The sequence below is a fragment of the Gadus chalcogrammus genome, chromosome 7, assembly GCF_026213295.1.
Source record: "Gadus chalcogrammus isolate NIFS_2021 chromosome 7, NIFS_Gcha_1.0, whole genome shotgun sequence".
Taxonomy (NCBI): Eukaryota; Metazoa; Chordata; class Actinopteri; order Gadiformes; family Gadidae; genus Gadus; species Gadus chalcogrammus.
The window spans coordinates 9,711,448-9,738,270 of NC_079418.1; the positions used below are offsets into that span (position 1 = coordinate 9,711,448).

General features: G+C 43.9%; 3 protein-coding genes and 1 non-coding gene across 7 annotated transcripts in view; 1 reads left to right on the top strand and 3 right to left on the bottom strand.

The window, feature by feature from the left end:
* The window catches only part of gk (glycerol kinase), a 30,872-nt gene extending 16,128 nt beyond the window's left edge, over window positions 1–14,744 (bottom strand). For 3 of the 4 annotated variants that reach the window (XR_008896049.1, XM_056594281.1, XM_056594283.1), the window contains exons 1-10: window positions 14,506–14,738; window positions 12,808–12,881; window positions 9,295–9,401; window positions 8,537–8,614; window positions 7,858–7,937; window positions 6,792–6,929; window positions 5,624–5,733; window positions 4,855–4,921; window positions 4,053–4,070; window positions 74–109 (exon numbers count right to left, since the gene is read on the bottom strand). Coding sequence is in view for 3 of the 4 variants with exons in the window: in XM_056594281.1 (XP_056450256.1) it covers window positions 74–109; window positions 4,053–4,070; window positions 4,855–4,921; window positions 5,624–5,733; window positions 6,792–6,929; window positions 7,858–7,937; window positions 8,537–8,614; window positions 9,295–9,401; window positions 12,808–12,881; window positions 14,506–14,598 (801 nt within the window). In the remaining variant the exon portion in view is untranslated. Of the gene's footprint in view, window positions 1–73; window positions 110–4,052; window positions 4,071–4,854; window positions 4,922–5,623; window positions 5,734–6,791; window positions 6,930–7,857; window positions 7,938–8,536; window positions 8,615–9,294; window positions 9,402–12,807; window positions 12,882–14,505 lie in introns of all 4 variants that reach the window. The other variant, XM_056594282.1, reaches the window with a different exon arrangement.
* Window positions 14,745–15,064: 320 nt separating this feature from the next.
* trnae-uuc (transfer RNA glutamic acid (anticodon UUC)) lies at window positions 15,065–15,136 on the bottom strand. The gene has a single exon. It is a non-coding gene; the product is annotated as a tRNA-Glu (tRNA).
* Window positions 15,137–15,477: 341 nt separating this feature from the next.
* On the top strand, window positions 15,478–22,785 carry wbp4 (WW domain binding protein 4). The gene is made up of 10 exons (XM_056594470.1): window positions 15,478–15,610; window positions 15,774–15,846; window positions 15,956–16,018; window positions 16,305–16,431; window positions 16,799–16,999; window positions 17,279–17,343; window positions 18,033–18,108; window positions 18,862–19,034; window positions 19,963–20,246; window positions 21,444–22,785. Coding segments are annotated over exons 1-10 (1,269 nt in total). The 5' UTR covers window positions 15,478–15,608; the 3' UTR covers window positions 21,649–22,785.
* Window positions 22,375–25,030, bottom strand: LOC130385781 (putative nuclease HARBI1). Its single transcript, XM_056594471.1, is given in 1 exon segment — window positions 22,375–25,030. A coding segment is annotated over 1 exon segment (915 nt). The 5' UTR covers window positions 24,164–25,030; the 3' UTR covers window positions 22,375–23,248.
* Window positions 25,031–26,823: the final 1,793 nt, after the last annotated feature.

Here is a 26,823-nt window from a genome sequence, read left to right on the forward strand (position 1 = left end):
GCGCTGGACGCAAATGATGGTTGCGGGACGTAAATAGTAAAATACAAAAGGACATGAATAGAGATGAACTTACCCCTGAAATGGGAATGCCGTTGAGGGCTCCCGATTTCTAAAAAAGAAAAAATTGAATTTTACGTTTTGGATTTTAGATTTCATTAGTTTCATTAGTGCAAATAAACCAAAACGGTTTTATTTGTTTGGAAAGGGTCCGATATAGGTTGAGAACATAGAAGGACAAACAGACAGATGCACACAGATCTATTCATATATAAAAAGGAATCCTATTCAGCCAAATATAAAAGTCATAAATTATCCCACAATATTCCGAAACGATAAAAAAAAATCATTGCAATATTTTTTCAACTTTCAAACGAAGATTCAGTACGAAAAACAGCGGGGGAGGTATTTATAAAAAAAAAAATATATATATATATATCTGGTAGTTGCGTGGTAGACACATATATCCTTCTATGATATATTACTGCTATTCATATTTTTTTAAATACGGTGGTCTTCCACATTAATAAGTGACCCCCATTCCTCATCCAAAAACCCTTCATTCTAAAACCTAAATCAAAATGGGGGTTTCGCAGAGTTTCTTATTTACAAGTCAACAAAATGGCTTCATCTACTTTAGGTTTAATGTTTAGGATATATAATATAGATTGTGGCATCCCGCCCCGTAAACCTCGGCCCGGACCAGCCCGAGGGTTGGTCCTGGATGGCCGATACCACCGTCACCCACCAGCCGGCGACGGAGAGCACCGACCGAACCCCAATCAGCTTGATTGGGGGACACGAGGACTGACATTTGGGGGAGACCAGGAACAAGGACGTAGGAAGCGCTCTGGTCCACGAGCGGCTAGAGGCTCACGGAGACCCTAGAGACCGCGTCTTCATTGTATGATTTAAGTTGTCTGCAATAAATGCCTTTAATGGCTTAACCCTCACTGCCAAGCGTGATTCTTACGTGGAACCCGGCTCATTGGGAGCACGGCCTGCCACAATATATATATATATATATTAGTGGTGGGCATAGATTATTTTTTTAATCTAGATTAATTCCAAAATTGATCTAGATTAAAATGGCAAACGGCAAAAAATCTGTTCGTTTACCTTGACAGCGGTCAATGATACTTGGCAATGGTGAATTATCAAATATAATTCACAGCCAGAATTTGTGAAGTGCCCATGCAAGTGAACGGAGCATAAACAAAGATAATTGACAGCTGAACGTTGGGAAGGCCCATGCAAGTGAATGGAGCAGTCTACAGCATTGAGAAGAGCCGTGTAATAATCCATAATAATGTAAGGTTTAGAAGTTAAATATTTGAAAGTTGTAGAATAAATTAATATAATTTATATTGGAGTTAATTTGTAGAAATGTATTTAAAATGTTAAGTCAGTTAATCATTTACATATTTATGTTACACAATTATTACTTACATGTTCACATTAACACAGTCAGGATATTCTGTTGAATCTGCCTCTCTGATTCCCTCACGTTTACCTCAGTCTAAATTCTAGCTTCTGATTGGTTAGTTCAGTCACGTGATGGGTCCAAACAAGGAAGTGTTGTGGTTGTGAGTTGAAAAGTAAAGTAAAGTACCGCTTGAGAAAGTCATCCGACCGTCTCCCTGCTGTTTCTTTTCATAAAGAGGGATCCGCCACCACATATCGAACCCTCACGTTACAATAATTCCACTCGAGTTCTGTTTTTTTACAAGTGGTGGGTACAAAATGATTTTTGACAAACTGGTGGGGGCGCGTCCAGCGTAAGTGACGCCTATGCCCAGCTCCCAACCCAACTTTGAAAATAGATTCACAGCGATATTTTTTTTATCGCCCGATAAAAGTTTTGCGTTAACGGCCCACCACTAATATATATATTCAATTTTATTTGTATAGCCCTTAATCACCATTGCAGTCTCTAAGGACTTAACAGGCCTAATATTTATGACACACATTTATATTCTTGCGGTGGCTCCATCCCTTAGCCCTAGTCAGCAACACACTTTGCAGCGACGCTATGCTACATGCTACTTTAAAATCCCATACAAATACATTGATTTATACAACAGTTAGTGTTGGACCAAGTCATTTGATAGGACAAGAGGCCTTCCATGAGTGCAGTATAACAGCGCTGGGAATTTTAACTATACACGTATCACTCCGCTTTACAGGTTTTCTAATAACCGTTAATGTTATTAACGGTCTTTATGTAGAGTGCTTAGCAACATTTCAGTCCCGGTCCAGTTGCGGATCCATTTGTGTGGGCGGAGCAATGCAAGTCATTAAATAAACAAACAAATCATAGTCTGTCATTATATGCTTAGCAACCGTCAATTATCGAAAGTAATTCACCGCCGGAGGTCGGGAAGGCCCATGCAAGTGAACGGAGCGTTCCACAGCATTGAGAAGATCCGTGTAATAAAGTTAATTAACGGCCTGATTATCTTCGGCACTCAGCCTCGTACCTACGACCGAATCACAGCCGTGCTGATATTCAGTACAACAGCACTCCCTCTCATGTGATATAGAGTGGCGAAGTCACGCCCCTTCCGGTAGAGCTCATGGGACCTATGAGATCGAAAAATATGAATGGGTGTCAATGGAGAGAAAATAATTATTTTCTGGTCCCATTCTTTATATGCCCGGGATTACACATATGTTGTTTGTGGATTTAAATGATAATTTTACATGCAAAGAAAACTAAAGATTTTCGTGAAGAAGTTTGATAATTTTAGGTTTTATGTGAGGCCGCTTTGTGAACTACAGCTCTTCCCTGCTCTCGACGCATATGATATACGTCACCACACCCGCACTTGGAACTCGGCACAGAGATGGCACATAGAGAGGGCACATAACTAAAACTCTCCACATGCCCTGACTTATAGTGGTCTTCACCTCTTTCTATGCTTTTATCCTCGCCTTGAAAGAAAGTGGTGAAGTGGAGCAGAGAGATCGCCATCTCTGTGCCGAGTTCCAAGTGCGGGTGTGGTGACGTATATCATATGCGTCGAGAGCAGCGAAGAGCTGTAGTTCACAAAGCGGCCTCACATAAAACCTAAAATTATCAAACTTCTTCACGAAAATGTTTAGTTTTCTTTGCATGAAAAATTATCATTTAAATCCACAAAGAACATATGTGTAATCCAGGGCATATAAAGACTGGGACCAGAAAATAATTATTTTCTCTCCATTGACTCCCATTCATATTTTTCGATCTCATAGGTCCCATGAGCCCTACCGGAAGGGGCGTGACTTCGCCACTCCATTGCTTAAATATACACGGTTATATACACTTCCTACACATTCTAACACCACAAGGAAGAGGAAAAAGGAAAGCGTTAAGATCGTCACTCCTGTAAAAAAATAATAATTTATATCATGTAAAAACAGGAGTGAGGAGATTTAACGAAGGGTTTGTCGTTTGTTTTGGTGGGAAAGGAGAGAAGCTTCGCCGTCTGGGAAGCCGTTAGCATGCAGCCAAAATGTCTGGTACATTTCCAACCAATATAGGTGTGCGTGTGTGTGCACGAGTGCTTGTGTGTCTCTATGTGTGGGGTCTGTGTGTGTGTGTGGTCTGTGTCTGTGTGTGTGTGTGATCAGTGTGTGTGTGTGCGTGTGTGGTCTTTGTGGTCATTGTGTTTGTGTGTGCGTTTGTGTGTTCCGGTTTTTCTTTGCCTGTGCGAGCTTGTGTGCATGCGTGTTAGTATTGTGACGAGTTGTGAGACATTAATGTTTCATTAATGGCGAATATTGACATCAGTCAACTCAATAACTTATAGACTAAACAATACTCCATATTCAACGTCTTAATGAATATTAAATGTTGCCAATGTTGAATTCATTTAAAATAGCATATAAAAATCATAGAGATAAAATAACATAAAAAAATTACGACAAATGTTACCCAATCATCTTCATAAAATATACAAGGTTTTAGTAACGATTTATAATAATATAACAATAATGTCATAGTGTGTGTGCCGGAAATGTACTTGTTTCTGATCTGAGCAAGCAGGGAGACCTTAAGTATTGATACTCACCAGCTTAGAACCTATTTTCTACACCAATCAGAGAAGGAATACAGAGAGACAGCATGCACTTAAAGAGGATTTGTACTTAAAGAGGAATACACAATGTAAACTCACAAAAATTTAACCCTTTCAACACACAAACACACACACAAAATGTAACTCTTTCAACACACACACACACACATCTATAAACACACACAAACACAGAATGTAAGCTCACAACAATCTAACACTTTCAACACAAGCAAACACACATACAAAACTATAAACACACAAACAAAAAATGTAAACGCACAACAACAATGTAACTCTTTCAACACACACACAAACCAACAAACACACATACACTTAAACATATCTAGAACGAATACCTTAACTTATCCATCTTTAACCCAATACTTAAATGTAACCATCTATAACCTAGAGACTCTATGTAAATCATACCTCAACTAAGTTCACCCAACCCTAACCCAATACAATTAACAATCCTTAAATTGTATACTTTTATCATAACCATTTTGAAAACAAAGTGGTTAAATCACCACACGAGGAGTCCATGGGGATTAAAGTTGACCCATAACAGCCTCAATTAAAACTACAAGTTTAAATTGAAACCTTTAAAATGAAACTTTTAAATAAAAATAGAAAAATCGTCAATTTTCAATGACGAAAATTCGATTTTAAATCTTAAATGGAAACTTTACGCTCACGATCGGCATGTTTAGCGAGAGAGCTGACGAATAAGACGGCGATAAACAGAGTAATGAAGAGGAAGGGGAGAAGGAACGGTGGGAGGGTGGTGTGCGCTTACCATGAGGCCGTAGATCTCAGAGGAACTCCGAACTTTGGGCAGGATCTCCATGGGAATGTCAAAGTACCTGGTGGAGGAACCCGAACCGGTGAGCAAAGGCACCAGAGGTCAAACGACACATCATAATTCATTCTCAAAAATAAGCTTAATGAAAATGAAATATTATATGCTGTTTGTTCTGTTTGTCTTGTCTTTACCATTTAGTTTAGCATTTACCTTAGCGTCTATTTTTCTTTGTATAAGTACTTTGCATTTTATTGTATTTTTATCCTGCGTTTCTTCCACTGCTGCTGGGCTGTTACAACAAAGCAATTTCTCCTACTGGCGATTAATAAAGCTGCATCGAAACAAATTTATCTAGTTGTCAAGGACGGACGACAACGGGGATTGAACCTAGGACCTTCCCAATGGGCTTACAAAACAAGGGATCGACGATATGGTTGGCCGATGCCGATACCGATTATATTCATCAGCCTTAGCCGATGACCGATACGCTGATACAGATTTTCTAGGGCCGATATTTGGAGCGATTCTGCTTTTGCTCCCTCAATTTACATCCTAAAAATTACACAAATGACGCAGTGATGAACAAATGTTAAAAGTCTCAATTTGAAAAAGGAACATTTCATGAACTTTCTGTAAATCCTGCTAGGAAAAGATATTAATAAATTAAAAAGATGAAAGGCAAATACCGGCCGATAGTATCGGCCGGTATTTCCATATTTTATCCCATCACTATTACACCACCTCCCCCCCCCTCCCCACGTACTTGCAGAGCTCTGGGTCCCAGTCCAGTGTGTGGATGTTGAACAGCATGGTGCGGCTGGCGTTGGTCACATCTGTGCAGTGCACCCCCCCGGACCTCCCCCCGGTCAGACACTAGACGACCAGACAACCACAACCGTAAACATTAGTTTTCCGCAATGACAAAAATGAGCGGGAAGTCGGCCATCTTGAATTGACGTTTTTAAATTGAAAACTTTTAACTTCAACATCTTTTTTTATGACGCTCTAGGACCTCAGGTTGTAGCGAGAGAGCTGACGAACAGAAAGAAGGATCAACAGAACGGAATGAAGAGGAGGGAGAGAAGGAGCAATGGGAGGGCAATTGGTGCTTTCCCCTGGTCAGACACTAGACGACGTCGGGGATCAAAACACAACCTTAAAGGGCCTTATTATACCACCAGGTGTGAGTGTGATTAGCTGTTACAAGCCGTTTTGAAAATCAGCCTCTTCTGACATCACAATTGGGCGTGATGTCAGAAGTTTTCGCTCTGAGTTTCTTGCGGAAGTGAAGCTACCCGAGTACTACCAGATCCATCACAACAATGGCTGCCCATTTCATTGATAGACTAAAGTGAACTTGCAGCAAGCATTAAGAGGCGAACTTAACACCCATTATAGCTTACAATTATTAACAACTGATCAATTCTTGCTCAAGTTCAACCATCGCAGGCAGTTCTAATAACTGATTCAGCAAAGAACGCAAAGAGGTCCCTGCGGGCATCCATACTGGTTATGAAGTCTAGTCTCATGAACGATCCGTTTTCCGGTTTTATGTCATAGCCTACGAACTTCTAAGGGTGTTTCCTGAACACTCTTATTTCGGAAGAAGGGAAAGTTTACGTAGAGACACGTAAGAGCTTCCGAACCTCCGAGCTGTTTTGAAGGCCTCATGTATCAAACGTTGCTTATCGATCCGTCATACGTCTAGGTGGACACGCCCACCTGTGATGTCAGAAGAGGCAGATTTAAAAAATGGCTAGTAACGGCTAATCACACTAACATCTGGTGGTATAATATGTCACCTTTATAGCATGTGTTCAGACCCCAAAACAGCCCCCCAAAAAAAGCCTCTAAAAATTGGAAGATTTGTCAACAAGAATTATTTTCCGCGATGAAAAAAGAGCGGGAAGGTCGGCCATCTAGCACCTCACCCAGATGATCCAGGAGTCCACGGTGCCGAACATGGCGCGCTTGGAGACGACCGCGCGGTGAACCTCCTCCACGTTGTCCATCAGCCACTTCAGCTTCACCGCGCTGAAGTAGGTGCTAATCGGCAGGCCCGTCTTGTGCTGACGTTAGCATGTTACCATATTGACATATTAGCATATTAGCATGTAATCGAATTAGCATATTGACATGTTAGCATATTGACATGTTAGCATATTGATATGTTAGCATATTAGCAAATTAGCATTTTATCATATAAGCATACGCATATTATCATATTAATATATTATCATATTTGAAAATTGGCATATTAGTACATTAGCATGACACCGGACGAAGAGAACGTAAACATACAAGGACACAATAAACACACACATAAACACAATACGCACAAATAAGTTGGGAGGAACTACCTGACCGATGAATGGATGGCTGGCTGGCTGACTAACTGACTGGCTGGCTAACTCACTAATGGCTGGCTGGCTAATTACTAACTGACTGATGGCTGGCTTTCAGGCTAACTAACTCACTGAATGACTGGCTCAATAACTTACTTGTCTGGCTGACTGACTGACTGACCCTCAGGTGGTTCTGATTTCATCCTGACTGACTGACTGACCCTCAGTTGGTTCTGGTTGCATCCTGACTGACTGACTGACTGACTGACCTTCAGGAGGTTCTTGTTTCGTCCTGACTGACTGACCCTCAGCTGGTTCTGGTTTCGTCCTGACTGACTGACTGACTTTCAGGTGGTTCTTGCTGCGTCCTGGTGTCTGACTGACTGACTGACTGGCGTACTGACCTTTAGGTAGTTCTTGTTGCGTCCCGGTGTCTGACTGACTGACTGACTGACTGACTGACCTTTATGTGGTTCTTGTTGCGTCCTGGTGTCTGACTGACTGACTGACTGCCGGACTGACTGACCTTTAGGTGGTTCTTGTTGCGTCCTGGTGTCTGACTGACTGACTGACTGCCGGACTGACTGACCTTTAGGTGGTTCTTGTTGCGTCCTGGTGTCTGACTGACTGACTGACTGCCGGACTGACTGACCTTTAAGTGGTTCTTGTTGCGTCCTGGTGTCTTGCTGATCAGCCGCTCCACCGTGGACTGGGTCCTCAGGTCCAACCAGACTGTAGCGCATGAGGCAAAGGAGAGCGCCCTTTATAGCATGTACCACAACATGTACCCCAACACACACTAGGTTGAGTATTATTTCAGTGTGAATGATTTGAGCGATACTTATGTGATCTTGACCACTGATTAATCAACACAGCCTGGTAATCATATCAACTCTCTCAAGCTAATTAAGAAATAAGCACAATTTGGCATTCTTAGAACTATCTACCATCAAATGTTGTTTTTTTTATCTCAGTGTTAAATTTGATCTTTAACTCTTCACTGCACTTTTACAACGGTCGTGTTAGTTGGACAACCATGCTGGGTTTTGGATAATTTTGGCAATTGATTATATTAATACGCGTACAGGGTTTCCCGCAGGAAATGTGTTAGTTAAGGGGGTTGGGTTTGCCGTCAGACCAGGGGTGTGGAAGTGGGGGGGGGGGACAATATTGTCAAACTAACAACTGAAACAAGAACAGTCAAAGAATTTGGGCTGTGATTGGTTTGCTCACCTAAACCCGACACAGAACCAAAGCATTTAGCCTGAAGACCGCCATGTTAGGCTATCACACAGGCTAACCCTGTAACAGCCGGCGGGGGTGAACTTTACCGATGGCGTTGTATAGGGGCTCCCCGGTCTCTTTGTCCCAGACGATGGTGGTCTCTCGCTGATTCGTCACTCCGATAGCTGGCAAATTAATCAAACAAATACTGTTAACGTTAGAAAAATGTACGTCAAGAGTTCGAAGTGGTTGTAATTCCAGGGGCTTTCATTTCTACAATGTCCACGATTTCTACACCACATCTCGACTGAACTCCTAATCTATGGCTTTGGATAACCGCACCGAACGACAAAGTCTTAAGTGGCGTGAACAATCGACAGAAAAACCTCAGGTGACTTTATGTGTAAATAGTACACATTTCGGAGGGACTACGATTCATGGTTAGTTAAATCTCATCATGCAGTTGGATTTTGCCATCAATTGGCAAGCTATTATCAATTTAAAACACAACACACACACAACAAAGGAGTAGGTGAGCAGGTATCACTGGGAACCTTAGTGGGAACGTCAACCAAACTAAACTATACAATTTAAAAAAAGACCTAAATACTTAATATTTTTTACACATTATCACAACAGCTTTAACGGTTTAAACTGGGTTGTTTAAAATGAAAAACTAACAATGGTTTAATCTAAAAAACAATTAATAAGGAAAAAAACTTATTATTTTTTTAACACAGCAGGTTTAATGAAAGGAGATTTGGGGGGGGGGGGGTTCTACAACTGAAAAAGACAAATTACTTAATTTTTTTCCAGGTTATTGTTTCAGGTCTACTCGTTTAAACTATTATTTTTCTTTCGTCACCTTTGATGTTTGAGATGTCGATGTTGAGCTGGGTGAGCTTCTCGCACGTGCGGTCCATGCACTCGTACACCGACTGCAGGATCTCCTTCGGGTCCTCCTCCACCCATCTGACGATACACAAACAAGAAGCACAAAAACACACTCAATAAACCAGGAAGTAAGAATAACCAGGAATTTCTCTCACACCGCCTTTTACCAACAATGAAAACCCGCTGTGGGTACTTGTGCTGGTTCAGTGTTGGTTCTGCACGCCAACTTCCCAAGAACCAGCATGATTTCACACACAGACTTTAGGGCTAGAGTAGAGCCACGTCAGTGCCTCAGAGCATACGACCCTGTTGTCCTAGCAACGCAACAGGAACTTAAAATGAACACTAAAATGAATGTGTTCAAATGACGCTAACCCAGTACTAACGGTCACTGGTTCTGGCTCTGGACCAGCGTAGCGATGGTGCTGAGTTGGAACCTGTTTGTCGGGCCTGGAGCCAGGATTATTCATGTGGAAAAGCAAAGAACCGGTTTGGGATTGGCACTGGCTCTGAACCAGCACTGGAACTGCGTTAGTGGAAAGGGCTATTACAGAACCACTAGCAGGAGAGTGGGATTATTACCCAATACAATACATTTTTAGGCATCCGTTTATATTCTGTAATGTATGCAATATTACAACAATAGTATAATAATATATTCTCAAACACTCAGTATGTAAAGAACGAAATTCAATATGCAAAACACTTTGACTGTTGGTGCCTTACTGACAATATAATGTATATTTATTATGTATATTATATATTTGAACCCATTTAAATCCTGAAGTATCAAATCATGAGTTCAGCCAAAACTGGTGCACCATTCCAAATGACTGGAAAGTAACCCGGCCCTTAGGCTGAGATCAGACTTAACCTCAAAAAACAGCAGACAATAGTATTCCAGCACACGGTAGAACTTTATTGATTAAGGCCCCGTCGACATGACACGTTAGGTTTTAAAAAGGGCCGTGATGTTACACCCCCAGGTGTGAGTGTGATTAGCCAATACAAGCCGTTTGAAAATCTGCCTTTATCTGCGGTTTAGTGACCTCACACGTTGGGGTGTCCACCTAGATGTGCACTGGATAGATCAGTCTACTAGCCTACCTCGTTTCAGATCCATAATATCTTCTGGAGGCGCACACAGCTTTTGGCCGTGATAATATATATGATATGATGTAGCTATATGATATTATTTAGACATAGAGCTCCAGGACTCCCGAATATTTACAGAACACGGCTAAAGGCTGTGTGCGCCTCGCCATTGCGATACATCCACTGTAAACAGAGCGCATGGTACCGTGGCCGTAAGCTGCTCAGGGCCACACCACCACCCTCCTCCTTGACCCGCTTCTCTCCTCCTCATTTGCATTAAAGCTACAGACACCGAAACGGCGCGTTTCGGGAAAGCTCAATGTGCGACTGGCTCGTAGTAGCTGTAATTCTGCACCACGGCTGAATTTCGGGAACGTCTTCGAGTACTGTGTTAGGGGCCTACTAATACCTACATTAAAGCATCCGTGAAGTAGCGTGCCATGGGACCTTTAACTAAAGGAAACAGGTGAAAGGAAACACGCGATTTCAGAGTCAAACGATTACAAAACTAATATAATCAAATTTTCGATTAATTTATTTTTGTTATATTATTTATCTATGTAACAGCTGGATACATATCTATACATTATGTTAAATTTGAACATTTATTTTATTTTTATTTTTTAAAGTGAAAATTCAAAGTTCTCAGGGACAAAGTGTTTTTTGGGTACATATCTGTACATTATGTTAAATTTGAACATTTATTTTATTTACATTTTTTAAAGTGAAAATTCAAAGTTCTCAGGGACAAAGTGTTTTTTGGGAGACACATGCTGAATAAATGCTTCATGTTCGCAAACACAATAATAATCATTTGAATTATCGTGATTTCAATATTGACCAAAATAATCGTGATTATGATTTTTTCCATAATCGAGCAGCGCTAGGTAGTAGTTTCTAATAGTTGATTTAATAAAAGGGGAAGGAATTAAACAAGTGTATACTTCTTCCCACTCCTTTTCAAATGTGTTTAGAAAAAAGGTGTCCCACTTCTCAGCCTCCCTGGTAAAGTCTACTCCAAGGTGCTGGAAAGGAGGGTTCGGCCGATCGTCGAACCTCAGATTGAAGAGGAACAATGCGGTTTTTTGCCCCGGACGTGGAACTACGGACCAGCTCTTTACTCTCGCAAGGATCCTCGAGGGGGCCTGGGAATATGCCCATCCGGTCTACATGTGTTTTGTGGATCTGGAGAAGGCGTATGACCGGGTCCCCCGGGAGAAACTGTGGGAGGTGCTGCGGGAGTATGGGGTAAGGGGGTCTCTCCTCAGGGCCATCCAATCTCTGTTCTCCCAAAGCGAGAGCTGTGTTCGCGTCCTCGGCAGCCAGTCAGTTTCGTTCTCAGTGGGTGCTGGTCTCCGCCAGGGCTGCGCCTTGTCACCAATCCTGTTTGTGATATACATGGACAGGATATCGAGGCGTAGTCGTGGTGGGGAGGGGTTGCAGTTCGGTGGTCTGAGGATCTCGTCACTGCTTTTTGCAGATAATGAGGTCCTCATTGGATCATCGGCCTGTGACCTTCAGCACTCACTGGATCGGCTGGCGGCCGAGTGTGAAGCGGCTGGGATGAGGATCAGCACCGCTAAATCTGAGGCCATGACTCTTAGCAGGAAACCGGTGGATTGCTTACTCTGGGTAGGAAATGAGTCCATAGCCCAAGTGAAGGAGTTCAAGTACCTCGGGGTCTTGTTTGCGAGTGAGGGTATGATGGAGCGTGAGATTGGCCGGAGAATCGGAGCAGCGGGGGCGGTATTGCGTTCGCTTTACCGCACCGTTGTTACGAAAAGAGAGCTGAGCCGCAAGGCAAAGCTCTCGATCTACCGGTCGATCTTCGTTCCTATCGTCATGAGGGTTGGGTGATGACCGAAAGGACGAGATTGCGGGTACAAGCGGACGAGATGAGTTTTCTCAGAAGGGTGGCTGGCGTCTCCCTTAAGGATAGGGTGAGAAGCTCAGCCATCCGTGAGGAACTCGGATTAGAGCCGCTGCTCCTTTACTTAGAAAGGAGTCAGCTGAGGTGGTCCGGGCATCTGGTAAGGATGCCCACTGGGCGCCTCCCTTGGGAGGTGTTTCAGGCACGTCCAGTGGGGAGGAGACCTCGGGGAAGACCCAGGACTAGGTGGAGAGATTATATCTCAACACTGGCCTGGGAACGCCTCGGGATCCCCCCGTCAGAGCTGGTCAATGTGGCCCGGGAAAGGGAAGTCTGGGACCCCCTGCTTGAGCTGCTCCCCCCGCGACCCGACCCCGGATAAGCGGATGAAGATGAGATGAAAAAAATATCCTTGTTTTTGTTTCCACCAATAGATGACATGTATTTCTTGCATATTTGAAATTACAATCAATCAATATCCGCTTTAATCAAGTGTTTTGAGAGGTCTTCATCGCTCACCCTTCCTTGGGAAAGCTCTGCTTGATTTCCACCTGATGGTGACTCAATAGCTCCGCCGTTTTCGAGTTAAACACCTAAAGGAAAATAAATTGCATACAATGTAAGTATACGGTCATGACAAGATTTATGCAATATACACTACCGTTCAAAAGTTTGAGCTCACGAGAACATTTGTTTTCCATGAAAACTCACTTTTATTCGACAGTTTTCAGCTATGCTAACATTATCGCACAAGGGTTTTCTATTCATGAATTAGCCTTTTAACACGATCAAACAATGTACCTTTAGAACACAGGGGTGATGGAGGCTAGAAATGGGCTACTGTACACCTATGTCGATATGCCATTAAAAATCTGCTAGTTCCAGCTAGAATAGTCATTTACCACTTTAACAATGTCTAAACTGTATTGATTTGATTGATTTGACAAATCAATTGATCTGATTCAATTAATGTTATGTTCGTTGAAAAAGAAAGTGTTCTTCTTTATACATTTTTTTTTACATTTCTAAGTGACACTAAACTTTTGACGCTATTGTACATAACTAGAGTGTGCGTGTGGATGACAGCTGGTTAAAACAGCTCACCTGGTCTGAGTTAGCCTGGCTTACACCAGACCTCATCTCAATCTACATTGAGATGAGGTCCGGTGTTTCCCGCAGACCAGGTAGCAGTGTGTGTGTGTGTGTGTGTGTGTGTGTGTGTGTGTGTGTGTGTGTGTGTGTGTGTGTGTGTGTGTGTGTGTGTGTGGTTGTGTGTGTGTGTGTGTGCACTGCTGCGGGGGGGGGGTTCATTTAAAAAAATCATGTGAGGACTTTTTTCAAAGTTTGTATGCGTGTGGGAGCACCAGAGACCCAATATATCCCCCCCATAATATGTCCCCTTTAATAAATAATGTTTTAACATTGCCTTAACTCACCGCAAAACCACACCCATCTCACCCTAACATAAAATGCTGCTATAATACATTCAGGGCATTTAGCAGAGGGTTTTATCCATAGCGACTCAGAGTAGTTACCATACACCGACACATTCACACACAGACAGCGGAGTCGACCACGCAGGGCGACAGCCAGCTCGTCAGGAGCAGTGGGGGCGAGGTGCCTTGCTCAGGGACACCTCGACACCCGGCTTAGGAGGAGCCGGTGATCAAAATTGCAACCGTCCAGTTACAAGTCTATCAGCTATACCTCCTGAGCTAAGGCAACCCAACGTTAAAAAGGTGCATGGCGCCCCCTAACGTCCAAAAGTGCGCAACAACATTACTTTATAAACAACACTGGCCATTACACCTGTAATGGTTTGTCCCGTCTCTCACAGACCAGTCCTCCACCATCTAGCGTTAGAGGGCTAAAAACAATCCCAGAAAATATAGATAATAGCCCTAATAAAATATATGAATCAGAAGAAATGTTGGTTGTGCTTGAGCAGTGAGCACCGGCCTAAACATAATCTAAAAACAGCAATGCTACAGAGGAAACAGCTCTATGACACCTCTACACAGAGCTAGGCTTACGACAACGCATCCAGTCGGGTCAATCCAATTAACCAACTTAATGCGGTTTAAGATCTTGCACATCCGTCAACGTTAAATGAATGGAATTAATTGAATCAACTGACAGCCACCCTCCGCTGTGTACCTCTATTTGGCAGTGTAAACACACAAACAACAAACATCACAACAACAAACACCATCTCACCAGGAACCGGGTGGAGCTCGTGCCCTGGTCGATTGCGGCCACGAGCGGGCCCAGCATTATCCTGTTTGAGCTCGCAGCCATGGTACCGTTCATGTGAGCCCCTCGCGCTCAGCCGGTTGGCACAGAGAGAGGATGACGCACACGCACAGACACGCGCACACACACACACACACACACACCGGGCGGTAGGCTTCAATGTCGGCTCCGGACGGGAGGTCAGTCGCGCTCCTTCACGCGTCACACGGGTTCTTCTTCTCGTCCCGTCGTGATGACGTACGAGAGGAGATTAGTGTGTTTTTAGATTTTGCTTTAATTAATAAGAAATGCGATATATGTTGTAATAATGTCCATAAGTATTTTGCAGGTTTTGAGTAGAGACCCTAGATTTGTATTAAAACTCGTATTAAATAGTTATTCATTATATATAATTAATTTCCTTTTAGTTCCTTTAAGCCGTTTCAACATCTATTTTTTTGTATAACTGGTCAAACATTTTGTTGTTAGATGATTCGTATCTGTAACACATAATATGATAGATATAATAATGTCAAAACGTGTGTTCCCATACCGGGAGTCGAACCCGGGCCGCCTGGGTGAAAACCAGGAATCCTAACCGCTAGACCATATGGGAAGATGTCGAAATTAGACGAGTACAATGATTATAATCATAAATGTATCCTAATAGGGGTGAATGCGTCAACTCTACAACAATCAAATGTCTTTTTCTATAAAAACCACGTTGTTGCGAGATCTTCAAAGGGTTCACCCAGCAGTATCGGCGAAATATCAACTTTAAATGGCCCGCTCGTTGTCGCCTCATCAGACAGCGACAGTGTAGTCACACAGCACAACAATGATTCTGAACTTAATTTGTAAATTGTTAGGTAACTTAATTAAATGTTATTAAATATAATGTAATATTATTTTATTAATAACTTGACGTTAACGACTCGTAGTTGCGTCGTTGGAGAGCGACGGTGTTGTCACACGGCTCGTGTTCACGTCATCGGAGAGCGCCAGTGTTGTCACAAATTTACTGCACGGCGGACTCCTAAAGAAGGGCTTCAGGCTGCTTGGATTTCTTCCCACTGTTTACTGATAAAATGTAAGTTCATAAAAAATGTAAACCAGTTGAATACCTCGCTCCACATTTTAGAAAGCTTGTCCGATTGTTTTGTGTCAATAAAGCGTAATAACTCATTCAGGACAGCATTAGCTCCTGTCTGCTAATGATCATCGTTTTTAATTTAATATAATTTGATTTCCAGGGCTGATTATTGGAAATCGCAACCGAGGAAGTTCTGTCAATATTGCAAGTGTTGGATCGCAGATAACAAGCCCGTGAGTAGGAACGCGATGTCTTAAAGATCTTGAACTATGACAATGTCTGCCTTTTTATAAATCAGGGACTATAATAATAATAATTTAAAAATCCCGTTTTTGTTCGAAGAGTGTTGAATTCCACGAAAGAGGGAAGAACCACAAGGAGAATGTGTCGCTCAAAATTGCTGAGGTATGACAAGAATTTCAGATTATTAATATAGACGTCACTCACTCACACAACTGATCAACACACACACAACTGATCATCAACACACACACGCACACACACACACACACCCGATCAACACACACACACACACACACACACATGAAGTTATGAACAGACACATCCGATCATCAACACCCACACACACCCGAGATGACGGTATGCACACACACACTAGATTGTCGTTATTTCATATTCTTGTTATATTTTTGAATCATTTAACTGTCCCCTTCTTTTCTCCAACGGTCAGATTAAGAAAAAGAGCCAGGACAAGGCCAAGCAGGACGAGCGCATGTCCAAGGAGTTCGCCACCATGGAGGAGGCGGCCATGAAGGCTTACAAGGAGGACCTGAAGAGGATGCAGCTGGAGGCAGGAGGTATGTGTGTGTGTGTCTGTCTGTGTCTGTGTGTGTTGGATAACATAACGAAATGTAAACATAGAAGAATATGAAATAACTCCAAACTAGGGTTTGTATGTGTGTGTTCATACCTTCACCTTGTCTGTGTGGATAACATATTATAACATATAGATGGGTAAATGTTGTAGCAGATATACAAGACTAGTATCTAGTGTGTGTGTGTGTTCATACCTTCATTGCGTGTGTGTGTTCGTACCTTCATCAAGTGTGTTTGTTTTCATACCTTCATCGCATGTGTGTACATGCCTTCAGTGTGTGTGTGCGTGGTGTATCAGATCAGGTGACATCCCAGCCCCACCTCCGCTAAACCCCTTCCTCTTTCTAGAACCTGTTACCGAAGACGAACCAGAAGTCCCGCCTCCCAAGCCCCAGCAGCCACCCCCCAAACAGGAAAAGCCCCCAAAGAAGGCGTCCAAAGGGAAAGCAGGGAAAGCAGGGAAAGCTGTAAAATCCGGAAAAGCCAACCTCTGGCTGGAAGGGAAGTCGGAAGACGGACATGTGTACTACTACCACTCGGAAACCGGAGGTGAGTCGATTTCATTGAGGGGACCAGAAGGTCGCTAGTTCGATCCCCGGCTCCTCCTAGCTGAGTGTCGAGGTGTCCCTGAGCGAGACGCCTGACCCTGACTGCTCCTGACGAGCTGGCTGTCGCCCTGCATGGTTGATTCGCGTCGGTATGTGAAAGTGTGAAAGAACGGATGAATGGGTGTCATTGTAAAGCACTTTGAGTGGCCCCAGGTTAGAAAAACGCAGTATAAATGCAGTCAATACTCAGTGGGACTTCTTTTGTTATTTACCCTTTCAGAATCCTCATGGGAAAGGCCTGAAGGCTTCCAGGAACCCAAGAAATCACAGTGGGGGCAGCATGAGGTACCAGATATGACATTTACATTACATTTACATATCCAAAGCCAAGTGCCAACCACTAACAATCACTAGGTTAACCCATTCCCTGTAGACAACAAAGTACACACACACACACACACACACACACACACACACACACACACACACACACACACACACACACACACACACACAATCCCTCCTCTAGCCTGTGGACCAGCTTGTATCACATCTTAACCGTGGCTATTCTGGTAAGATTCTGACCGATTTTTCGGTTGGCCGATAAAATTGGCCAACCGAAAAATCGGTCAGAATCTTACCAGAATAGCCACGGTCGGCCTATTGGCTTATATGTATTCCGATAGGAAAAACCCAGGACTCCCTTGTTCAGACTTCCCCTGGGCTCTGCATAGCCTCCACCTGTACCCCCCCACCGCCCTTCTCCTCCCTTTCACTCCTAAAAACAACCCCCTCATACGCGCTTAATGTATGTTTGTACATCCTGGCACTTAATGTACGCACTTATTGTATGGCGTACCTCCTGGCACTTAATGTATGCCAGGCCTCAACATTAACGGTTGCCCGCTTTGGAAATTCATCTGCATGCTATTAAATCGAGCATCTGTGTACCCCAGTTTGAGAACCAATGACCGAATATGGCCTTATGGGATGGGGTTTGACGTTTTGGCTGGGAAATGTGTTTTCTCTCCTAGGGATCGTCTGCGGGTGCTTGGATGGAAGCGTTGAGCCCTGAGGGATACTCGTATTACTTTAACTCGGAGACCGGAGGTGAGGTCCTGTCCAGAGAACGACCCCTGACCTTACATTCACACTACCTCGGTCCGTTGACGGATCTCATTGCATGGGGCGCTCTCCAAATGCATTGTTGGTCTGTCCGTTCTCTCGGCTCCGTGGCCTGTGTCAAAAAGTTGAGAAATGTTCAACTTTTCAGGCAGTGATGAATCCGTGGGTCAATCAGATCGAGGTTATACAGATACACTCGACTAATGGATCCATTTTGCAATAACAAGCAGAAAGAAGCAGGGCAAATCCGGCTGTGATATTTTTTAAAGAAATGTGGAATCGATAGGATTGTTATTAGTCACCGATCTTTTGTATTTATATCCACAAATCGGCTTTGTTGGCGGGAAACGACCTGATTGGCTGCACGCTGCAGCCAATCAAACGGACGCATGTAGCGTGACCGTAACATAACACTCGTCCACGCAAACGGTCATCTCTGCTATGTTTGGAACGACCCCATCACAAGATTTAAAGGGGCGATATCATGCTTTTTTTAGGGTTAATAATTGCATTTGGGGGTATTACTGGAATAGGATTACCGTACATGCCTGTATGTTAGAAATACCACTTATTATCCTCACACTGTTATTTTCTGCAAAACCAATTTCAGCGTAGGGAGAGAGAGAGAGAATTTAACAGTCTCAAGAAAAGGGAAAAGGCATGATATCACCCCTTTAACCAAGCGGTACGAACTATTCATTATCGTGCTCTCATTCTCCATCGGTTGTGGACCCCCAGAGTCGAGCTGGGAGCGACCGGCACACCTCCCCCCTCCAGAGGAGCCTTCAGCCCCCGGCACGGAGCCCACCCCCGAGAGGGAGGAGCCCCCCCACGGGGCCCCGGACCCCACGCCAGCAGGGGCCCCTGAAGCGACCGACCCGCCCGCTGAAGACCCCCAGGTCAGCTGCGAGGTGAGGGAGCGTTGGAGTGGTGGGACACACACATGCACCCCGCACGCACACACGTGTAGAAACACAAACACACACGTATATAGACACATACGTATATAAGCCCACACACACACGTATATAAACACACACGCACACACGCGTATATAAAAGCACAGGCACGTATATAAACACATAAGCGCCTATGTAAACGCACACGAACACACGTATGTAAACACACACTTATATACACTCACACGCACGTATACAAACACACACACACACACACACACACACACACACACACACACACATATATAAACACACACACACACACACATTCACATGAACACTACACAGACATAAAACACACAAAAGACAAACAGACACATATGTCCGTTAAAAATAACGATCGTCTAACAGTCGCAAATCTTTATATATATTGTTTCTTTCGTATCACTCCGCAAGTAGTCTGGTAACTTATCAACCCCAGCGTCCTCGGTTGCTAAGCGACGTCAACGTCTTTGGCGGACTATTTCTCTGCTACAAATGCTGGTAACAAATACATTGTAAAAAGACACACCGCATGAAGTTTGGCCATAGTTTCCGTATGCTAAAGACGTGTCGAGTTCACCGTCATGCAGGCTGTGTTCCGTAAAATATACAGCGATCTGTTTTCGGCGCATGTAGGCCTATCTGCCTAAGCCCACGTTGAAATAATTTGGATGTTGAATGTTGATGGCGCAGTTGTTGAGATAAACAGATGGATTTCATACAAATCATGGAAGCCTCTCCCTGTGTCATTGTGTGTGCGTGTAACTATCCGAGGTGCGTGCGTGCGTGGGGGGTTCTTGATTGACCGATTTTCGAATACTTGCGAATATCGAATAGTATTTTTGCCAGAAATGCAAATCCTGTCATGTCAATATGTTTTCCTCTGTGTGTCTGTCAGTCATCTCACAAAAGGAAGGTGGAGCCTCTGAGAGACGAGGCCGAGGGTGAAGCAGAGAGCAGGGGAGGTGGGGAGGGAGGAGTGGAGAAGAAGAAGAAGAAGGAGGAGGAGGAGGACAAGGCCACGATGGCGACGCCTCCACCCGAAGAGACCCAGGAGGAGAAGGAGAAGAGGGAGGCGGCGTCGGAGAAGGAGAAGAACCTAAAGGAGAAGCCAGCCAAGAGGCCTAGGAGGACCACGCCCTACGGGACCTGGGAGCAGATCCAGCCGGAGGAGGATCCCTAGTAAGTAGAGCTGGGCGAGTAATCCATTTTCCTTATTTTTTTTTTAAATAGAAGAAAATCGACTATTTAATTTTTTTTTTTTCTTTTTTAAAGATTAAAATGTCAACATGACAGCATGCGCTGAAAAAAGTGAGTGTTTAGCGTTTCACTAAAGTCTGTGGCAACCAGATTTTGCTTTTGTTAATCATTGTTATTATTCAAATAAAATCCAAACTTAAAAAATATATATTTTTAATTTATAGAAAAATAATCAATTAAAATCGATAATTGGGTTTGGTTTTAAAAAATCGGAGATCTTGTTTTTAGGCAAAATCGCCCAGCCCTACCAGTAAGACCCCCTAACCCCCGTCACACACCTCACCCCACGGACCGTCTCCTACCCAGTGGGACGCCTAAAATAAACACTGGTTGGGTCTAGACTCTAGATAATAAACTTTAGATAATGTCGTACGCCCTGGCACTACAAAAAACCCACAATGCTACAGTTTTTAGCATTGTTTAGCATCTTCTCCGAGCTATCTCTGCTGTATACGGGGAATGGGCTAACCTAGTGATTGTTGGTGCTTGGCACTTGGTTCTACGAACATCCTTACTGTACCGACAGCGATATATTGTTGTTTCTCTTCCTAAAGACAAATGAACTTATTGTAAGTCTTCGGAAGTTATCTAACCAAAGAAGAGTAACTGAAAAACTAAGTTAACCCTAACTAGGACATATATTGTTATGCATCGTATAGGCGATATTATCGGTATCGCGGGGCATTTATCGTGTATCGTATAGTGAGGTACCCTGTGATTCCCACCCCTAACTAGTACCGCAGTAGTTGTTATCGGCCAATGAGATGAATTGCAACAAAAAAACGAATAGCTTTTCCCCATCCGATATACTTTGACTTAATGCTATGAAGTATCTTAAAGGTCCCATTTTTTAACCACCAGGCGTGAGTCTGATTAGCCGTTACAAGCAGTTCTGAAAACCGGCCTCTTCTGACATCACTAGTGAGCGTTTGCTACGGTCCACTGGGCTGGCTGGTAGACTGATCTACCCAGCATACAGCTAGGGGGACACGCTCACCTGTGATATCAGACAGGGCAGGTTTTCCAAAACGGCTTGTAATGGCTAATCACACCCACTCACCTGGTGGTAAAATATGTCATCTTTAAATCCCCAATGCTGATCTGTGTTCCCCCCCCCAGCGCCAACGTGGACCTCCAGCTGCCCCAGGTGGAGGAGTTTGACGAGGGCCCCGAGCTGTCGCTGCCCCCGGAGCCCAAGCCAAAGTTCAGGGAGCGGACCATCACCTCGCTGGGGGGGGACCAGAGCGGGCCGGCCGCCTTCAGGAAGAGCAAGACGCACAACGGGAAAGCCCGGAGCCTCCGACAGAGGGGGGAGGACGACTAGGCCGGTTCCGGGAGGGCCGGTTTCCGACGGAGACGGTTCTTTTGATCTCGGAACAGGACCAAACTTTTTTTTTTCTTGTTCGTGAGACGATTCGAAGGAGAAAGGAAAACGAATATTAACGCTTTTCACGATTACATTTTGACGTACAGTTCGGGACATAAGCGTTTTTTCCGAAGTTCTAATGGGCTGATAAGATGAATCGAAAGAAAGAAAAACTTATATTAAAGCTTTTCAACATCCGATGCATTTTGATGTATAGTTCAGGACATTAGCGTTTTTTCCGAGGTTTGTGAGATGAGATGAATCAAAAGAGAATAAAACTGAATATTAAAGATTCTCACCATCCGATATACTTTTGACTTAACGCAAAAAAATCTATATATAGATTTATAGAATAGCGAAAAGTGGTTCCAACCCACTATCTCAAACCATTGACTGATCGGAATGCAATGGTTCTATCACTGTAAATATCTTTCTACTTTTTCCTTCAGATTTGTATTTTTTTTAAATGGCTAAATGATGTCGATGCTTGGGTCATCAAAATGAATGTGTCGAAGTGTTTGCTACGGAGCACAAAGAAATAGCTATTCTTTGTTTTTATAACCGGATGTAAAGAGAATAAATGAAAGATCGATGTGGACTCATGCTTGTTTTCTGTGTACGTGATGTTATTCCACACGTTTTAAAATGGCTTAACGGGGTGATGTAATACCACCAGGTGTGAGCGATTAGCCGTTGCAAGCCATTTTGGAAATCTGCCTTTTCCTGTTTTAGTGACATCACAAGTGGGCGTGTCCACCAAGATGTATGACGAATCGATGAGGAACGTTTGCTACAGTCCGCTGGACAGGCTGGTAGACTGATCTATCGTCATACATCTAGGGGAAGCTCCCACTTGTGATGTCACTAAAACCCAGGACAAGGCAGATTTTCAAACGGCTTGTAACGGCTAATCACGCTAACGGCTGGTGGTATAATATCACCCCTTTAATGGGGAATCAGCACCACTCGTGCTACTAAAATAGGGGCCCTTTAAACTGCCGTGTTTCCTGGGCCCAGTTGTTCAAAAGTAATCCAGTGGGATTTCGGATAACGGATTGGATCAAATCTTGAAAATGGGTTGCTCAAAACTAAAGATGGATTCAGAAAGAAGATCAGATCACGTAATCCAATCTTACATTTGATCTGGATCAAACCTTCCTTTTGTGTTGTTCAAAACTTTGAAGTTGGTTTGGGATACATTTGATCCAAAAAAACAAGATTATCCTGATCCCACCAGAAGGGTGGATTCAGTTGTGATTTTCTGAGTTTTTTAAACAAAATGAATGACAAAATCAGTTTTTTGGCAAATGATATACATTTATTCATATTTCGGATGAATTCAAATCATAAAAATGATAATCAAAATGATAATGATGAGTAAAAATTAAATAAAGAAAAGCTATGATACATTTGTACACAAAAATTGTACACAGTTATTCAAAGTTAAAAGTAGTTTCGTACCATTACCTCTCTTATAGCATGTCCAGTGTGTCCCTCACTAGGTAGGACCATTCGTGGCTGTTCTGGGTCTACATCAGGCTCAGGTCCATCATGAGCGTCACTGGCATCGCAAGGGACATGACGCGATGGTGGCGATGTTATGCAGAACAATACAGGCCAGAATTATGTTGCATGCCACCTTAGGTTCTACTCGCAGGTAATTAAGACAGGCAAACCTTCTCTTCAGCAATCCATTTAAGCGCTCAATGGCACATCTTGTTTTGCAATGTGCAATGTTGAAGCATGCTTGCTCATGTGTATTTGCAACCGGAAAAGGGGTCATTAGCCATGGTAGAAGTGGGTAAGCGCTGTCTCCCAATATAATGCCATTTGGCCGGTTTGTTTGGAGCTCTCTGTATAGTGCACTCTGTCTTAGAATGCGTGCATCATGGACAGACCCTGGCCATTTCACAACACAGTTGGTGATGATGAGGTCGGCGTTGCCCACAAGTTGTACGTTGATGCTGTGCCTCCCCTTCCGATTTACATACTCCCACTCCCTCTCACGAGGTGCTTGGATATGCACATGTGTACAATCGATAACTCCAATCGTGTTAGGCATGTTCCCCATGTGAAAAAACTTGTGCTTAGTCTGAGCAATCTGGTCATCCTTGGGAAAGGAAACAAATTGATTGATCAGACTGCCCAGTGCCATGGACACAACCTTCACCACATTACTCACAGTGGATTTGTCCACTCCCATATAGTCTCCAATCCCTTGGTAGAAAGTCCCACATGCGTAAAAGCGCAGTGCAATTAAGCACTGTTCCTCCACGGACAAAGCATGACTCCTTCGGGTTTTGTGTTGGAGTGTTGGTCTAATCAGGTCTCAAATGGACTTGATGTCATCTCTCCCAAAGCGAAAACGTGCATACAGTTCATCTGAAGTGTATTGCTCAAGTGGTTTGGCACGCTCAGCGTACACCCTAGCAGGGTGCCTTCTCCTATGGTACCGATGAACAATACCCGCCATCTGGATGCCTCTGTAGGTTAAGAGAAATGTATGCGAAACATGATGTGTTTAAGTGGTCAAACCAATTAACCAGCAACAAGCTAATTACCAGAAGCCTAATTGATCACAGGCCAAAGCAATAATGCCCAAGGCGTTAAGAGAAATGTGTGCGAAATCATGGAGACCAAGGAGAAATCATGGAGTCAAAAGGGCCTAATTTCACTGTGGCAGAAACATACGCACTACTGAAGGGTGTTCGGGCCAATTTTGCCACAATAGTAGGTGGTTTCAGCTCGGCAAAGGGTGGGGAGGTCACCAAGAAAGGGAAAGACACCATTTGGGAAGACATTACCAACCGAATCAATGCCTTGGGGTCTGGCCAAAAGAGGACCTTAAAACAAGTAACACTGCGCTGGAAAAACCTGCGGGCCAAGGCAACCAAGGACCTCAGTGAGGCAAAAAACCCTTGCACTGGTAACAAGCCATATAAAAGGGGTGAATACACTGATATGGTCCTCGATATCGTCGGAGGCGAAAGTCAGAGGCTCTGCACGGTATAGAAGGTGTAGAAGGAAATGGAGAGGCCACAATGACAGAGGCTGGAGAATGTGAGCCGAACCCTCCTGCAGAGGAATTTGTCCTGGACCTTACTCCAGCGATTGAGGAGGACGATGGATCCCCCCTGACCATGCAGCCAGTTGTTTCTAGAGTTGCTAAAACAAAGCGTAAACGTTCCTCGGGCCAGGATGGTGACGCCTATGAGGTGCTTCTGCGAAAGGAAACTGAAAGAGCAGAAATTCAGATTCAACTGGCAAAAGAGAAACTCCTGCTAACCCAACTGCAGCAGACAAAAGTGAAAATGGAGATACAACTCCTAAAGGCAGAGGTGGAAAGAGCTGGGGCCTCATGTACTAAGACTTGTCCTCAAGTCCTCGCGTTCCCTAAATATACGTTCCCTTCGGATTTGACCATTTGCGATGCCCTCTAACAACGCTAACGCAGCCATTTTTAAAACAATTTTCTTCATCCATTGCGCATGCTTTTATAGCCACCCATATAATTGCAAGGTGTATTAATTGTTCATTAGTGTGTCTCTGATGTGCAAATCACTCTGAGTCATTGTTTTCACCTTTTTTCCCAGTTTCCCAGCGTCACCTCTAAGTGTCGCCAAAGGAACAATAGCTGTAGAAACGTGCGTACGACAGCTCTGGAGCTGGCGTGGGGACCGCACATTTTTACGGTCATTTCACGTTTTGTACATCTGAACGTGAGCGTGGAAAAGGACGTACGCCACGTTTTTGTGCGTACGCAACCTTGGGGCCTCATGTACTAAGACTTGCGTGGATTTCATACTGAAACTTGGCGTACGCCAAAACCCAGAAACTTACGCACAAATAAATTCAGATGTATCAAAGTGTGCGAACGCATGGATCCAAGCACGTTTCTTTTGTACATCTCAATGAACGTGGAATTGAGCGCACATGCCGAGGTGCCAAACTCCTCCCTGTCCACGCCCTCATTTGAATATGCAATTTCATTTAAATAGGCCTCTGGACCTGAGATTCACCTCTTAATCCGATCACCTGGCACCATGAACAGAGGCAAAAAACGAAACTTCACGGAGTCTGAGCTCGAGATTTTGCTCCACGAGGTAGAAATGCGCAAGCATATGCTATTTGGAACCCTGTCAACAGGGATAAATGCAAAACAAAAGAGAAGTGAGTGGGAGCGTGTTTGCGAGGCCGTCAATGCAGTGGGGTCTCAGCAGCGCACACACTCTGAAATTAAAAAAAAGTGGTCAGACCTCAAGGTGGAGGTGAAGCGGAGGGTTTCTGCCCACCGCCGAAGCGTGACCGCAACAGGTGGGGGGACGGGAGTGGGGGAACTCTCCCCCTTCGATTTGAGAGTGGCCGCTTTGATCGGTGACACGGCTCTCACCGGAGTGGTGGGAGCCCATGAAGGGGACACCGATCATCCCCAAGGCAAATATGCTGAAGTCATAAATGCTGTAATTATACTGGTCATACAATTGGCTGCTTGCAATACACATAAGTCGTGCGTAAAGATGCCAGGATATTAAAGACTTTGACTCGTGTTTATTAAATAATTTTTTTTTTTTTTGAATAGACAAGCAAGGAGAGGGCACGGATTGCTCCGTCGGCCCCGGCTTCTCCTCCGTCGGCCCCGGCGTCTCCTCCGTCGGCCCCGGCTTCTCCTCCGTCGGCTCCGGCATTGCAGCGCCCTTCGGATTTGACCATTTGCGATGCTCTAACAACGCTAACGCAGCCATTTAAAAAAAAAAAATCTTCATCCATTGCGCATGCTTTTATAGCCACCCATATAATTGCAAGGTGTGTTAATTGTTCATTAGTGTGTCTCTGATGTGCAAATCACTCTGATGAGTCATTGTTTTCACCTTTTTTCCCAGTTTCCCAGCGTCACCTCTAAGTGTCGCCAAAGGAACAATAGCTGTAGAAACGTGCGTACGACAGCTCTGGAGCTGGCGTGGGGACCGCACATTTTTACGGTCATTTCACGTTTTGTACATCTGAACATGAGCGTGGAAAAGGACGTACGCCACGTTTTTGTGCGTACGCAACCTTGGGGCCTCATGTACTAAGACTTGCGTGGATTTCATACTGAAACTTGGCGTACGCCAAAACCCAGAAACTGTCTTACGC

What these genes read in the sequence shown, in the direction of transcription:
- wbp4 (XM_056594470.1), top strand. An exon ending in GGATCGCAGATAACAAGCCC is followed by an intron (nt 15,847 to 15,955) that starts GTGAGTAGGAAC and finishes TTTTGTTCGAAG; the next exon opens with AGTGTTGAATTCCACGAAAG. An exon ending in CAGCCGGAGGAGGATCCCTA is followed by an intron (nt 20,247 to 21,443) that starts GTAAGTAGAGCT and finishes TCCCCCCCCCAG; the next exon opens with CGCCAACGTGGACCTCCAGC.